We start from the raw sequence: 16,796 nt of genomic DNA, 5'->3' as shown, positions 1-16,796 counted from the left end.
TTCTGAACATTCGAGACGTGTAGTCCACTTGTCATTCCAATCTCCTTGCATTAGCGTAGCCTTTTCTGTAGCCTGTCAACTATGTGTCTGTCTATCCCTGTTCTCTCCTCTCTGCACAGATCATACAAACGCTCCACACCGCGTGGCCGCGGCCACCTAATCTGGTGGTCCCAGCGCGTACGACCCACGTGGAGTTCCAGGTCTCCGGTAGCCTCTGGAACTGCCGATCTGCGGCCAACAAGGCAGAGTTCATCTCAGCCTATGCCTCCCTCCAGTCCCTCGACTTCTTGGCACTGACGGAAACATGGATCACCACAGATAACACTGCTACTCCTACTGCTCTCTCCTCGTCCGCCCACGTGTTCTCGCACACCCCGAGAGCTTCTGGTCAGCGGGGTGGTGGCACCGGGATCCTCATCTCTCCCAAGTGGTCTTTCTCTCTTTCTCCCCTTACCCATCTGTCTATCGCCTCCTTTGAATTCCATGCTGTCACAGTTACCAGCCCTTTCAAGCTTAACATCCTTATCATTTATCGCCCTCCAGGTTCCCTTGGAGAGTTCATCAATGAGCTTGATGCCTTGATAAGCTCCTTTCCTGAGGACGGCTCACCTCTCACAGTTCTGGGCGACTTTAACCTCCCCACGTCTACCTTTGACTCATTCCTCTCTGCCTCCTTCTTTCCACTCCTCTCCTCTTTTGACCTCACCCTCTCACCTTCCCCACCTACTCACAAGGCAGGCAATACGCTTGACCTCATCTTTACTAGATGCTTCTCTTCTACTAACCTCATTGCAACTCCCCTCCAAGTCTCCGACCACTACCTTGTATCCTTTTCCCTCTCGCTCTCATCCAACACTTCCCACACTGCCCCTACTCGGATGGTATCGCGCCGTCCCAACCTTCGCTCTCTCTCCCCCGCTACTCTCTCCTCTTCCATCCTATCATCTCTTCCCTCTGCTCAAACTTTCTCCAACCTATCTCCTGATTCTGCCTCCTCAACCCTCCTCTCCTCCCTTTCTGCATCCTTTGACTCTCTATGTCCCCTATCCTCCAGGCCGGCTCGGTCCTCCCCTCCCGCTCCGTGGCTCGACGACTCATTGAGAGCTCACAGAACAGGGCTCCGGGCAGCCGAGCGGAAATGGAGGAAAACTCGCCTCCCTGCGGACCTGGCATCCTTTCACTCCCTCCTCTCTACATTTTCCTCCTCTGTCTCTGCTGCTAAAGCCACTTTCTACCATTCTAAATTCCAAGCATCTGCCTCTAACCCTAGGAAGCTCTTTGCCACCTTCTCCTCCCTCCTGAATCCCCCCCCCTCCTCCCTCTCTGCAGATGACTTCGTCAACCATTTTGAAAAGAAGGTCAACGACATCCGATCCTCGTTTGCTAAGTCAAACGACACCGCTGGTTCTGCTCACACTGCCCTACCCTATGCTCTGACCTCTTTCTCCCCTCTCTCTCCAGATGAAATCTCGCGTCTTGTGACGGCCGGCCGCCCAACAACCTGCCCGCTTGACCCTATCCCCTCCTCTCTTCTCCAGACCATTTCCGGAGACCTTCTCCCGTACCTCACCTCGCTCATCAACTCATCCCTGACCGCTGGCTACGTCCCTCCCGTCTTCAAGAGAGCGAGAGTTGCACCCCTTCTGAAAAAACCTACACTCGATCCCTCCAATGTCAACAACTACAGACCAGTATCCCTTCTCTCTTTTCTCTCCAAAACTCTTGAGCGTGCCGTCCTTGGCCAGCTCTACCGCTATCTCTCTCAGAATGACCTTCTTGATCCAAATCAGTCAGGTTTCAAGACTAGTCATTCAACTGAGACTGCTCTTCTCTGTATCACGGAGGCGCTCCGCACTGCTAAAGCTAACTCTCTCTCCTCTGCTCTCATCCTTCTAGACCTATCGGCTGCCTTCGATACTGTGAACCATCAGATCCTCCTCTCCACCCTCTCCGAGTTGGGCATCTCCGGCGCGGCCCACGCTTGATTGCGTCCTACCTGACAGGTCGCTCCTACCAGGTGGCGTGGCGAGAATCTGTCTCCTCACCACGCGCTCTCACCACTGGTGTCCCCCAGGGCTCTGTTCTAGGCCCTCTCTTATTCTCGCTATACACCAAGTCACTTGGCTCTGTCATAACCTCACATGGTCTCTCCTATCATTGCTATGCAGACGACACACAATTAATCTTCTCCTTTCCCCCTTCTGATGACCAGGTGGCGAATCGCATCTCTGCATGTCTGGCAGACATATCAGTGTGGATGACGGATCACCACCTCAAGCTGAACCTCAGCAAGACGGAGCTCCTCTTCCTCCCGGGGAAGGATTGCCCGTTCCATGATCTCGCCATCACGGTTGACAACTCCATTGTGTCCTCCTCCCAGAGCGCTAAGAACCTTGGCGTGATCCTGGACAACACCCTGTCGTTCTCAACTAACATCAAGGCGGTGTCCCGTTCCTGTAGGTTCATGCTCTACAACATCCGCAGAGTACGACCCTGCCTCACACAGGAAGCGGCGCAGGTCCTAATCCAGGCACTTGTCATCTCCCGTCTTGATTACTGCAACTCGCTGTTGGCTGGGCTCCCTGCCTGTGCCATTAAACCCCTACAACTCATCCAGAACGCCGCAGCCCGTCTGGTGTTCAACCTTCCCAAGTTCTCTCACGTCACCCCGCTCCTCCGCTCTCTCCACTGGCTTCCAGTTGAAGCTCGCATCCGCTACAAGACCATGGTGCTTGCCTACGGAGCTGTGAGGGGAACGGCACCTCAGTACCTCCAGGCTCTGATCAGGCCCTACACCCAAACAAGGGCACTGCGTTCATCCACCTCTGGCCTGCTCGCCTCCCTACCACTGAGGAAGTACAGTTCCCGCTCAGCCCAGTCAAAACTGTTCGCTGCTCTGGCCCCCAATGGTGGAACAAACTCCCTCACGACGCCAGGACAGCGGAGTCAATCACCACCTTCCGGAGACACCTGAAACCCCACCTCTTCAAGGAATACCTAGGATAGGGTAAGTAATCCTTCTCACCCCCTAAAAGATTTAGATGCACTATTGTAAGTGGCTGTTCCACTGGATGTCATAAGGTGTATGCACCAATTTGTAAGTCGCTCTGGATAAGAGCGTCTGCTAAATGACTTAAATGTAAATGTAAATGTTTATTTGTTATTCAGCTACATAACTTAGTTAATTTGGTATGAGGGGCCTGGTTGATTTGTTAACTTGCTTGACTTGGTTGTTGTCATTCTAGTTATACAGTATTGCTTAACTGCAGCTGCCACGTATTCATGTCATGTTGGATAAAGACAAGTGACTGACATAGTGGGACTGACTTGCGACGTGCGTCGCTGTTTGAGAGCCTCCTCCTGATGTTAGTGAATTTGAGTTCCTTCCAGGCAAAGAGAATAGTTGAAGCTATAGAATTCCTCACTTGCGGGTGGTTACTGTTTTTGTTTCTATTATTGTTAAAACCTTTGTCAGAGTTTGTTCACAAATGTGTATAATGGTGAATAAAAATATATTTTCCTGTTTATATTTAAATAGGTGATTTTATTTAATTTCTTGATAAACAAATTACACAATTATCCATACATTCTATATTTATGTGTTCCTCACTCCTCAGCCACTAAGAAAATAAAAGGTGTCTGTAGTGATGCACTGAGATGCAGTGTCTTAGACCGCTGAACCAGGGTCTATAGTGACGCCTCGAGCACTGAGATACAGTGTCTTAGACCGCTGAACCAGGGTGTCTGTAGTGACGCCTCTAGCACTGAGATGCAGTGCCTTAAACTGCTGCGCCACTCGGGGGCCCTATTAGATCTTTCAGAATACCAACTTGTTATGGGAGGAGACTTAAGTGATGTCTTTTAGCCTCAGATAATATTAGACGTCCATTCAATATAAAAAATGAGTCAGAAAACAACCTAGTCCATGCTTCTCTTTTTAGTTTGAAAAAGCCTTTGATAGGCAAGAATGGAACAATTTATTTTGTGTTTTGGAGTCCTTTGGTTTTGGTAAAGGATTTATCTCAATGTTAAAAACATTGTACTCTGCAACACGAGCAGTTGTGCAGACGGGAAACATTATATCCAAGACTTTCTGTTTACAACGTTTCACAAAACAAGGATGTCCATTATCACCATCACCCTTTGCCCTGTCTTTGGAGCCCCTTGTTCAAGCGATGAGAATGGACCCACCTATTTCACCAATCAATATTAAAGTTACGCAGCATAAAGTGTCACTATGCTGATGACATAGTAGTTATCAGACCTTTCGAATATCCTTCCACAGATTGTGAAACACCAGGTGAGTGTAAATGAGTGAGTGTAAATGGCTGCTCCTTGTTGGACTCCAGGTGAGCGTAAATAGCTGCTCATTGTTGGACTCCAGGTGAGTGTAAATGGCTGCTCATTGTTGGACTCCAGGTGAGTGTAAATAGCTGCTCATTGTTGGACTCCAGGTGAGCGTAAATGGCTGCTCATTGTTGGACTCCAGGTGAGCGTAAATGGCTGCTCATTGTTGGACTCCAGGTGAGTGTAAATGGCTGCTCATTGTTGGACTCCAGGTGAGCGTGAATGGATGTGTGTCGGAACCAGAAATAAAGAAAAGAAGGCGCCTGCCTTCTTCCCCCGTGTCCGGACTTAAGACCTTCAAATCATTTTGAGCCCATGTACCAGCTGTCTTCTGCCGGGGACTTGGATGTTCCCTCCATGGCTCAAATCAAATCAAAGTTTATATGTCACGTGCGCCAAATACACCTTACAGTGAAATGCTTACTTACAGGCTCTAACCAATAGTGGAAAAAAGGTATTAGTTGAACAAGTAAAGAAATAAAAACAGTAATAAAGACAGTGAAAAATAACAGAAGCGAAACTACAACAGTAGCTATCTAAGCTAATATACAGGTATCAGTTAGTTGGGCTGATTGTGGTAGTATGTACAGTTGAAGATGGAAGTTTACATACACCTTTGAAAATACATTTAAACTCAGTTTTTCACAATTCCTGACATTAAATCCTAGTAAAAATTCCCTGTCTTAGGTCAGTTATGATGCCGACTTTATTTTAAGAATGTGAAATGTCAGAATAATAGATGATTTATTTCACATTCCCAGTGGGTCAGAAGTTTAAATACACTCAATTAGTATTTGGTATCAATGCCTTTAAATTGTTTAACTTGGGTTGTCACTCCCTGGGCATAGAGAGGCTTTTATTCTCTATTTTGGTTAGTTTCTAGTTTCTTTATTTCTATGTTTTATATTTCTTTGTTTTTGGCCGAGTGTGGTTCCCAATCAGAGGCAGCTGTCTATCGTTGTCCCTGATTGGGAATCATACTTAGGCAGCCTTTTTCCCTACCTGTGTTTTGTGGGTAGTTAGTTTCTGTTTAGTGTCTGCACCTGACAGAACTGTTTTGGTTTTTCACTTTGTTATTTTGTTTGAGTGTTTTTTGAGAACTAAAATATCATGAACACTTACCACGCTGCGCTTTGGTCCATGCCTTTTGATGAGAGACGTTACATGGGTCAAATGTTTCAGGTAGCCTTCCACAAGCTTACCACAATAAGTTGGGTGAATTTTGGCCCATTTCTCCTGACAGAGCTGGTGTAACTGAGTCAGGTTTGTAGGCCTCCCGGCTCGCACATGCTTCTTCAGTTCTGCCCACATTGTCTATAGGATTGAGGTCAGGGTTTGGTGGTAGCCCCTCCAATACTGTGACTTTGTTGTCCTTAAGCCATTTTGCAACAAATTTGGAAGTATGCTGGAAGACATTTGCAACCAAGCTTTAACTTCCTGACTGATGTCTTGACATGTAGCTTCAATATATCCACAATTTTCCTTTCTTATGAAGCCATCTATTTTGTGATGTGCACCAGTCCCTCCTGCAGCAAAGCACCCCCACGACCGGATGCTGTGACCCCCCCCCCCTTGCTTCACGGTTGGGATTGTGTTCTTCAGCTTGCAGGCCTCCCCCTTTTTCCTCCAAACATAACGATGGTCATTATGGCCGAACAGTTCCATTTTTTGTTTCATCAGACCAGAGGACATTTCTCCAAAAAGTATGATCTTTGTCCCCATGTGCAGTTGCAAACCGTAGTCTCTTTTATGGCAGTTTTGGAGCAGTGGCTTCTTACTTGCTGAGGGCCTTTCAGGTTATGTTGATATAGGACTCGTTTTACTGTAGATAAAGATACCTGTTTCCTCCAGCATTCCAGCATTCCTTCCATTGCTGTTGTTCTGGGATTGATTTGCACTTTTACGTTCATCTCTAAAAGACCGAACCCGTCTCCTTCCTGAGCGGAAGCTGACAGCTGCGTGGTCCCATGGTGTTTATACTTGTGTACTATTATTTGTACAGATGAACCTAGTACCTTCAGGCAGTTGGAAATTGTTCCTAAGGATGAACCAGACTTGTGGAGGTCTACAATTTATTTTCTGAGGTCTTGGCTGATTTCTTTTGAGTTTCCCATGATGTCAAGCAGAGGCACTGAGTTTGAAGGTGGGCCTTGAAATACATCCACAGGTATTCCTCCAATGGACTCAAATGATGTCAATTAACCTAAAAGAAGCTTCTAAAGCCAATTTTCTGGAATTTAGTGTATTTAAACTTCTGACCCACTGGAATTGTGATACAGGGAATTATAAGTGAAATAATCTGTCTGCAAACAAATGTTGGAAAAATTGCTTGGAAAAATTGCTTGTGGCATGCACAAAGTAGATGTCCTAACCAACTTGCCAAAACTATAGTTTGTTAATTAACAAGACATTTGTAGAGTGGTTGAAAAACAAATGTTAACCTACGTGTATGTAAACTTCTGACTTCAACTGTATGTGGTAGTAGAGTAGGGGCCTGAGGGCATACACTTAATATGTTGTGAATGTATTGTAATGGGAATCCATAATAAATACATACCTCAAAGTTGATTTGGAATGATAAAAAACTACGTATTCGATATGATACTCTTACGAGGATAAAGAGAACAGGAGGTTTGTTTTACTACAAAGTATATTGTCTACCAAAATAAAATCCTTGAGAGTATGGTACGATGATTCTATTGCAGGTTCTTGGAGAGGCATAGAGGAAGAAGTTATTGCAACCATAGTCTTTCTGGTATTAAGGTAAATAGAGCAACTCACTAAAAGTATGGTGCTACGCTGAGAAATATATAGGCAACATGAACAGGCTCTGTGAATCTACTCCTACACGGCAGAACCATAACCTGCTGACAAATAAGCCTTTTGTGTAGCCATTGTGGGCTGATAAGGGTGTGCATAACTTGCGAGATATGTATAATGATAAAGGGCAAATACCTATCCAGGACCTCAAACAAATGTATTCAAGTCGATTCCTACTCCAATCTGTGATAGATGCATGAACGTACAGTGGTGCGAAAAGTGCAAATCAATCCCAGAACAACAGCAAAGGACTATCTGAAGATACTAGAGGAAACGGGTACAAAATGATCTATATCCACAGTAAAACGAGTCCTATATCGACATAACCTGAAAGGTCGCTCAGCAAGGAAGAAGCCACTGCTCCAAAACCATCATAAAAAGCCAGACCACGGTTGACAACTGCAAATGGGGACAAAGATCACACTTTTTGGAGAATTGTCCTCTGATCTGATGAAACAAAAATAGAACTCTTTGGCCATAATGACCATCATTATGTTTGGAGGAAAAAGGAGGAGGCTTGCAAGCTGAAGAACACCATCCCAACCGTGAAGCACGGGGGTGGTAGCTTAATGTTGTGGGGGTACTTTGCTGCAGGAGGGACTGGTGCGCTGCACAAAAATGATGGCTTCATGAGAAAGGAAAATTATGTGGATAGATTGAAGCAACATCTCAAGACATCAGTCAGGAAGTTAAAGCTTGGTCGCAAATGGGTCTTCCAAATGCACAATGACTCCAAGCATACTTCCAAAGTTGTGGCAAAATGGCATAAGGTCAACAAAGTCAATGTATTGGAGTGGCCATCACAAAGCCCTGACCTCAATCCCATGGAAAATTTGTGGGCAGTACTGAAACATCTGGTGACATTTCACATTCTTCAAATCAAGTGGTGATCCTAACTGACCTAAAACAGGGAATTTTACTAGGATTAGATGTCAGGAATTGTGAAAAACTGATATTAAATATTTTTGGCTAAGGTGTAATGGTCCTGTGTGAAGCTGGTGTAGAGAGTCAGGTGCAGGGCAGCAGATATGAGTAATCAACGTACTTTACTCAAACTACACATACAAAGCAATATAGCGAGCCCACAATAACGGATCGATTTACAACGAACAATCACTCACAAACAAACATGGGGGAACAGAGGGTTAAATAATGAACAAGTAATTGCGTGAGTGAAATCAGGTGTGTGAGACAAAACAAATGGAAAATGAAAAGTGGATCGGTGATGGCTAGAAGGCCGGCGACGTTGACCGCAGAACGCCGCCCGAACAAGGAGAGGGACCGACTTTGGCGGAAGTCATGACATAAGGTTTATGTAAACTTCTGAATTTTACACAGACATATATATATATACACACACACACACACACACACACACACACACACACACACACACACACACACACACACACACACACACACACACACACACACACACACACACACACACACACACACACACACACACACACATACAGTACCTTCAGAAAGTTTTCACTCCCCTTGACTATTTACACATTTCAGTTGTGTTAAAAATTGGGCTTAAAATGTATTTAACTGGCATTTTTTTTGTCAATCATCCACACACAATACTCTTGTCAAAATAGAAAATAAAATAAAACACTCATATCTTGAATCACCTTTGGCAGCGATAACAGCTGTGAGTCCATCTGGGTAAGTCTAAGAACTTTGCATATCTTTATTGGACAAGATTAAAATTCTTCAAGCTCCGTCAAGTTGGTTGTTGATCATTCCTAGACAGCCATTTTCAAGTCTTGCCATAGATTTTGAAGACGATTTAAGTCAAAACTCTATCTAGGCCACTCAGGAACATAACATTCAATGTCGTCTTGTTAAACAACTCAAGTGTATATTTGGCCTAGTGTTTTATGTTATTGTCCTGCTGAAAGGTGATTTTGTCTCCCGTTGTCTGGTGGAAAGCAGACTGAACAGGCTTTCCTCTAGGATTATGACTGTAATGATGACAAGCATAACACGATGCAGCCGCCACTACCCTGGAAAATATGTGGAGTGGTACTCAGTGATGTGTTGGATTTGCCCCAAACATAATGCTTTGTATTCAGGACAAAAAGTTAATTTCTTTGACATTTTTTGCAGTACAATTTTAGTGCTTTGTTGCAAACAGGATACATGTTTTGGAATATTTGTATTCTGTACAGGCTTCCTTCTTTTCACTCTGTCATTTAAGTTATTATTGTGGAGTAACTACAACGTTGTTGATCCATCCTCAGTTTTCTCCTATAACAGCCATTAAACTCTAACTGTTTTAAAATCACCATTGGTCTAATGATGAAATCCCTGAGCTGTTTCCTTCCTTTACAGCAACTGAGTTAGGAAGGAGGCCTGTATCTTAGTAGTATCTGGGTGTATTTATACGCCATGCAGTGTAATTAACAACTTCACCATGCTCAAAGGGATATTCAGTGCCTACTTTTTTTTTGCCTACTAATAGGTACCCTTCTTTGCGAGGCATTGGAAAACCTGCCACAGTCCAAAAGGTGAGGGCGTACTCCGCAGCTGTCTGAGCAACCTGTTAGAGTTGGAGAAGTTTCTTACCTCCCTCTCTGCCCACTGGAGGATGGTCGAAGATCGCCCTGAACAGAGCCATGAACCTCACAAAGTAAACCAGCTCCTCCTCTCCTCTCTTCCAGACGGCCATAGCCCACTTCAACGCCTGCCTGGTCAGCAGGGAAATTACTGTGGCAATCTTGGACCTCTGTGGTGGGGGCTCCCATCTGATGGGCAAAACAGAGGGAGCACTGGAGTAGGAAGCCACGACATTGGGATGGAGTACCTTCATACTTCCCTGAATAGGACAGTCAGACATTGCTGACCTAGGGGGACGGCTGGGTAGGCTGGAGGACTGACTCCCTGTGACGATCCATGGTAGGAGGCCCTCTGATAGGGGTATGGAGAGCCTCGCTGAGGGTTTTAAGGTGGTGGAGAAAGTGGAGGACGTCCACTGTTGGTGGTGTTGGTGGAGTAGATGACCCTGTTCGTTGACAGTCTGGAAGATGGTTTTATCTTCTGCTACTTCCATATTGTGTGGCAGTATTCGAATATGCAGGGAGTCAGGAAGCAGGGAGTGATGGTAAATTGATGACGAAATGCATTGAAAGGTAAATTATCAAAACAGGAGATGCCTACTGAATATGACAACAAACCAATACTGCCTGATTACTGAGGCTACTTAGGGCTAAATAAAGGGAATGTAATATAGATGATGATGAAGCCCAGGTGTGCGTAATGATGGTTTCCAGGACTGGTGGTTAGTAGACAGGTGACGTCAAGCGCTGGAGAGGGGGAGTGGGAGTAGGCGTGACTTCATTGCACACAGAATGATTCCATGCAACTGTGACACATTTTTACTCCTGTATTCATTTGTAAAAAAAAATCTAAAAACTACATTTCACTTTGACATTATGGGTTATTGTGTGTTCAGTGACACATCTAAATGTAATCAATTCTGAATTCACTGTGTAACAAAACAAAATCTTGAAAAAGTCAAGGGGTGTGAATGCTTTCTGAAAGCACTGGACATTATAAACACTAATTGATCAGAATAGGCCACCCAGAAGAGCAAGATATCTGTTAACCATGGCTAGAATATTATTAATATCAAACAATAAAAATAATGAGCATCTGTCATTTCTGAAGGCATTTATCAGTCAGAATGTATCCTTCCCTTCCATATCTTCTCCCCCATTTTCTCTCTTTTCATCCCTTCCTGCCTACTACTCTCTCTCCCTCTTTTATTTCCTTTCTCTCTCTCCTTTGTGAGAAAGTCAGGTGGCAAGTAACACTTCTCTCCCCCATGAACTAGCTAACGTTACCTAGCTTGCTAGTAGACTTGCTAAAAACAGCTTTTCACCTCTGTGGTTAATCTCCGGTCATATCCACCAGTCTAAATTAAGTCTCAATTTCTGCACATCAAACTGAGTATTAAACGTAGATAATCAATTTAATTTAATTTTTACCAAATCGATAGAGTGAGACAGTGTGACAGAGAGCGCATTGAGAGAGAACATCTCCGCCACAGCCAAGCAGAACGCCCCACTCTTTCCCTTAGTTAGATAACGGTGGCAAATTAGGTAAACAACTTGATAGACACCTACTCGCTGTAAATCGACAATCGGTTCAACAATTCAGCATGAAATCTTGATAGCAGCATTGCAAGATGTTCCCAATAATCTTAGACATGTAGTGACATACATTTTTTTCAGGTTCTTCAAATGTACAGTACATGGTCAAACCATGTAGATGAAAGCTTGCTTACCTTCTCACTCATGCACTTTATTTGCTTTCTCCTGAAAACTCCTTCCAGATGTCAGTCAACTTGTATACTTCGAGTTGGTACTCAAATCGTTTATGATTGGATAAGATAACACCTCCCGAAATGGACGAATGTGAAAGCAGTATTTTCAGGAGAGTGCAAAAAGTGGTTGTCAAACCACTCTGGCCCACTGATTCAGGGAGCTCCCCCGATATCAGAGAGACATCCTCACAAACGGTTTCAGACATTGACATATACTCACGTTATTCACAACATATTAAGGAAGACATTTATGAGAAAATATTTTATAAAAATGAATTCACAGTTGATCAAAATATCCTGATTTATGAAGTGAGAGTCAAACAGTAGAATTCTCGTCCAAATTTTGTTACGTGACCTAACACCCTACTATTGGGCATCTGTCTCCACCCCCTGTCCTCTCTCTATGGCCATGTGTCCAGGTGTGTATATGCTACATCCATACCCATTGAATACTGTCTGCATTTATATTCCAAACGTAGAGGTTGAATCAATGACTATACATTTTGTTTAGGTACCATGTTCTTAGGAAGACATGTTTTCTCAACCACGTCGCAATTCATTAATAAGTATTATGGGGGATTACTTTGATTAAAATGTACTATTTATGGTATATGGTCAGGAAAGCAGAACTTGATGGTATGGACTCGTATTATGACGGCCCTGAATTTGTCTGAACCGTCTCACTGCTTCTCCTTCCAATAGGGTGCTTCCCCATTAATTCCCAATGAAATCGCCAGCATCAGCTGTGCAAAAGTGGGGTTGTGATGGTGGTGCGAATGAGGATGTGTTCAAATCTCAGTTCCGAAGCTTCTTTACTTGTTTTGTTGCATTTAAAAGTGTGCTTTGTAGCCTTGTCTCAAGTTTAACCAGGATCGGATCCACTCATTGCTTCCTTTGGACTAGACTACACATCTCAGTTGGTCTCTGCTGGTTCTTCATGGCGTTTCTCCTCTGTTGGCAGATTGGATTGTCTGACTGACCGACTACAACTTTATTGCAGAAGGTATTTAATTTGTTTTAGTGTGATGTATACCATGATTTATGTGGTCAGTTGTAGTTGAAGACGTATTGAGATGTGATACTCTTTATGTTTGTGTGGTAAAATAGTTTGATATTTTGATTGTATGATTGAGACTGGGTTTACGCTACACTTTATGAATGGACAAACTTTGCATGACTAAGGTCACAAAAGTGTATGTCCATCCTGACTTTTACATGAGTCCTTTGTATTGGTGTAGACCTGATGGACCAGACGAGACTCATTCCCTCCCAAACCAAAAGGAGAAACCTATATTTTCTCTGGTAAGCACAACCTACCTGGCATCCATACAAACAATAACCTCATGTCAAAACTGTTACAGTATGCCAAGGTAAGAGGATTTGAAAACAGAGAGAAACCTTTCTGATAGTTGAATTCATGCAGGCTCGGAGTGTTCACTAAATATTGTCCACTAAATATTGTAGATTTTTTTTATTTTTAATGACAACATTTGCATTCCATGGTTTAAACAGAGGTTCAATCAATTACTGTATTGGAAAGAGCCAAATCAATCTTAGTGCTGTCTGTAATGTCAAATCTAACCTTAACCCGAAGCAACAAGCTTTTCAACACAAATTTAAAAAAATAACTCTTACCTTAGATGGATCCTTCAAAGCACCTGCAGAAGAAAAGAATTGGAGGAAATTGATTATTACCAATATCATCACTTCAGCTACCACCTGATAAGGATACCAGCTACCACCTGAAAAGGATACCAGCTACAACCTGATAAGGAGACCAGCTACCACCTGATAAGGATACCAGCTACCACCTGATAAGGATAGATGAGATATTTGTTTTTCATGTAAAGTTTTATCCAGTCAGTAACCATGCCCACGTGAGCATAGACATTATGCCAAAAGGATGGAACACCCCTTTTTCCATAGTGCCTATAAAAGGACTCCTAACGAAATGTACATTAGACCAAAACATGCCGGGTTGCTGCCAGTGTGGAAAGTGGTTTTAGCTATACCCTGAATAATCACCCATTGAGACAAGAAATCGTGGAGCTGTGGCTACACGTGTAATATGGTTAGACTCTACCACCCCAGAAAAGGGTAAGACCCTCTGAAACTCAACAAAGAAGATGACTAGACATGCGTCGCCTGCAGCTCTGCATGTAACGTAGTCTAGGAAACTGGACCGAAGACGAGAAAAGAGGAACATTTCCCTATCAAACGACCATTGGAACGTCTGTCATATCCAACCTAACGAACACTGCCAGAATAAAGTAAACTACTACTACAACTACTAAGGACATGGTGAACTCTGGTGGACACTTAAAAAAATAAAGGAGAGCCGCACACTCTAGGAGCTCAGATGCAAAAATGTAATAACCTAATGTCCAACGTTTCGACAGACAAGCTGTCTTCATCAGGGTATAATGACAGAGGTGACTAGTTTATATAGTGTCAAAAGACACACACACATACAGGTGTCTGTAATCATGGCTGGGTTTGGCCTGATATCATTAATTAATTCTCATATTAAAATAGCATACAAAAAACTGGGCCGATGGAAGGGCGGAGATGCCCCACCCGACAGGGTTCGAAGAACCGACGACTAGAGGCACCCGACAGGGTTTGAAGAAACTACTACTAGAGGCACGGGACTGAGTGTCTTTTTAATTTATCAAGCAAGATATTGAGCCCTGCCCATGTCTCCTTGCTTAACCCTTTTATATAATTTTTGCCTACAACTAGGTGCAATGATTTTGATGTTAAGGTAGACATGTTTAAGTGTTTTAGAAAAATCCGTTGAAGGGAATACTTTAGCTGCCCCAATCGTGATATTTCTACTGAACATGTAGTTTGCTCACCTGCACTTACTCCGACTAAGAGTTATTTTGTACCTCCAGCTAATTGCAATCACTCTATTGAGACATAATGCATTATTATTCATAATTATGAGGATAACTATAATGATAAATGATCCATAACTATACTGATCACTACAATGATTACTATAATGATTACTATAATGATAAATGATCCATAACTATACTGATCACTACAATGATTACTATAATGATTACTATAATGATAAATGATCCATAACTATAATGATCACTACAATGATTACTATAATGATTACTATAATGATAAATGATCCATAACTATAATGATCACTATAATGATAAATGATCCATAACTATAATGATCACTATAATGATAAATTATCCATAACTATAAGGATAACTATAATGATCACTATAATGATAAATTATCCATAACTATAAGGATCACTATAATGATAAATGACCCATAACTATAATGATAACTATAATGATCACTATAATGATAAATTATCCATATCTATAATCACTATAAAGATAAATGATCCATAAGGTTAACTATACTGATCACTATAATGATAAATCATCCATAACTATACGGATAACTATAATGATAAATGATCCATAACTATAAAGAGCACTACAATGATCACTACAGTGATCACTATAATGATAGCTATTATGATAAATGATCCATAAATATAATGATCACCACAAAGATCACTGTAATGATCACTATAATGATTACTATAATGATAAATGATAAATAACTATAAGGATAACTATAACAATCACAATATGATCGCTATAATGATTACTATAATTATAAATGATCCATAACTATAAGGATAACTACAACGATAAATGATCCATAACTGTAAGGATAACTATAATGATAAATGATCCATAACTATAAGGATAACTATAACGATCACAATATGATCACTATAATGATAAATGATCCATAACTATAAGGATAACTATAATGATAAATTATCTGTGACAAGAGATGAAAAGAATCTGCCCACTCCACCAAGCAATGGGGACAACAACACAGGGCATTCACGGGACCTCCTGGAACCATGGACCGCACCTGCAGAAACTGGACAACAGGGGGAAGCAGAGGAGATACCTATCATAGACTTCTCCCAGCTGACGCTTGACATACCACCTACGCCACCTCCAGTGGTAGAAACAACCAGCTGGTATGATTGAGTGGAATCAGCCAACAGTAACACGGAAGCAGTAGTGCATGACCTTAAAGGGTAATAATAGGAAGCTTCCGTTTAACACACAGGCCTAAGGTTACGTAGGTCTACAGCACCAGTGGGAACTTCCCCTTTAAAAAGGTATATAAAGAGAACAGAGATATAAGACAGTATGATCCTCATTAACATATGAGACAGACTTCATATGAAGAATCATCACAGGTAGATTTACTATTGCACTATACGCTTTTTGATAGACTAAAACAATATTTTGAGAACTGGATAATTTTGTTTAAGTACTTATTGAATCACAATCTGAAGAAACTGGTTGAATCTTGTGAACCCGACTGAGTCTCCGAAAAACAGAGGTCTAACCACCTCTTTATCACTTAGACAAAGCGGGTGTTCGCATTTTTGACACCAGGAACCAGAGGTGATTAGCAATTCAAGGAAAAACAGCCAAGTACCAGTTACAATATATTGAGTCTATGCACAGAGTTGGAAGTGAATAGTATTAGGATATACACTTTTTGTTGAACTAGAACAATATTTTGAGGACTGGATCATTTTGCTTAAGTACTTATTGGGTCACTATCTGAAGAAACTGGTTGAATCTTGTTGAATCTGAGTCTCCGAAAAACAGAGGTCTAACCACCTCTTGAACACACAGGCAAAGCGGGCGTTCACATTTTAGACACCAGGAACCAGATGTGATAGCGGTGAGAATACCAATTACAGGAAAGCGACCAGGGGGCTGAGCATTTAAGGTAATTTAACTATTTTTGCTATTTATTGAATATTGTTAGACGTGTTAACGCATTTAAAGTTTTGCAATATTATCGGGCATAGCTTAAAGCATTAAGGATTGATTGAGCATTAATGTTGTGTTGAGAAACTGTAGAACCATTGAATTGTAATGATGTGTATAAGACAAAAAACAGAGTGACTTAATAAAAGCTTGAAACTTTGACTACTAGCTGACGAGCATAATAACTACTAGGAGTTGCTATTAGGTAATGATATATAATGATATATACATAGGTAAAGATAACTTGAAGGTAAGGAAATATAGGAGGATAACTATATCGTTAACAATAAATATAACTAAGGATCAATTATCCATAACTATAATGATAACTATGATGATAATTGTCAGGATTTGGCCAGGGTTGTTCCGGTTTTTGGTCACTAGATGCCCCCATTGTGCCTTTTGACCTTTTGTTTTCCCTTGATCCCCATTATTATTTGCAC

At 42.2% G+C, this 16,796-nt stretch overlaps 1 protein-coding gene and 1 long non-coding RNA gene across 2 annotated transcripts in view; both read right to left on the bottom strand.

Moving 5' to 3' along the window:
- Window positions 1-16,796, bottom strand: part of rims2b (regulating synaptic membrane exocytosis 2b) — a 217,864-nt gene that overhangs the window by 44,577 nt on the left and 156,491 nt on the right. Inside the window, exons 18-19 of the mRNA XM_052471751.1 lie at window positions 10,023-10,110; window positions 9,761-9,923 (exon numbers count right to left, since the gene is read on the bottom strand). Of these exons, the coding sequence (XP_052327711.1) occupies window positions 9,761-9,923; window positions 10,023-10,110 (251 nt within the window). The remainder of the gene's footprint in view (window positions 1-9,760; window positions 9,924-10,022; window positions 10,111-16,796) is intronic.
- The window catches only part of LOC118373993 (uncharacterized), a 38,526-nt gene that overhangs the window by 12,733 nt on the left and 8,997 nt on the right, over window positions 1-16,796 (bottom strand). The window contains exon 2 of the long non-coding RNA XR_004823525.2: window positions 13,139-13,161. This is a non-coding gene — a long non-coding RNA (uncharacterized LOC118373993). The remainder of the gene's footprint in view (window positions 1-13,138; window positions 13,162-16,796) is intronic.

This window comes from Oncorhynchus keta, chromosome 19 (assembly GCF_023373465.1).
Source record: "Oncorhynchus keta strain PuntledgeMale-10-30-2019 chromosome 19, Oket_V2, whole genome shotgun sequence".
In the NCBI taxonomy this organism is placed as follows: Eukaryota; Metazoa; Chordata; class Actinopteri; order Salmoniformes; family Salmonidae; genus Oncorhynchus; species Oncorhynchus keta.
The sequence above is the reverse complement of the archived record's forward strand: the minus strand, read 5'-3'. Positions and strand labels throughout refer to the sequence as shown.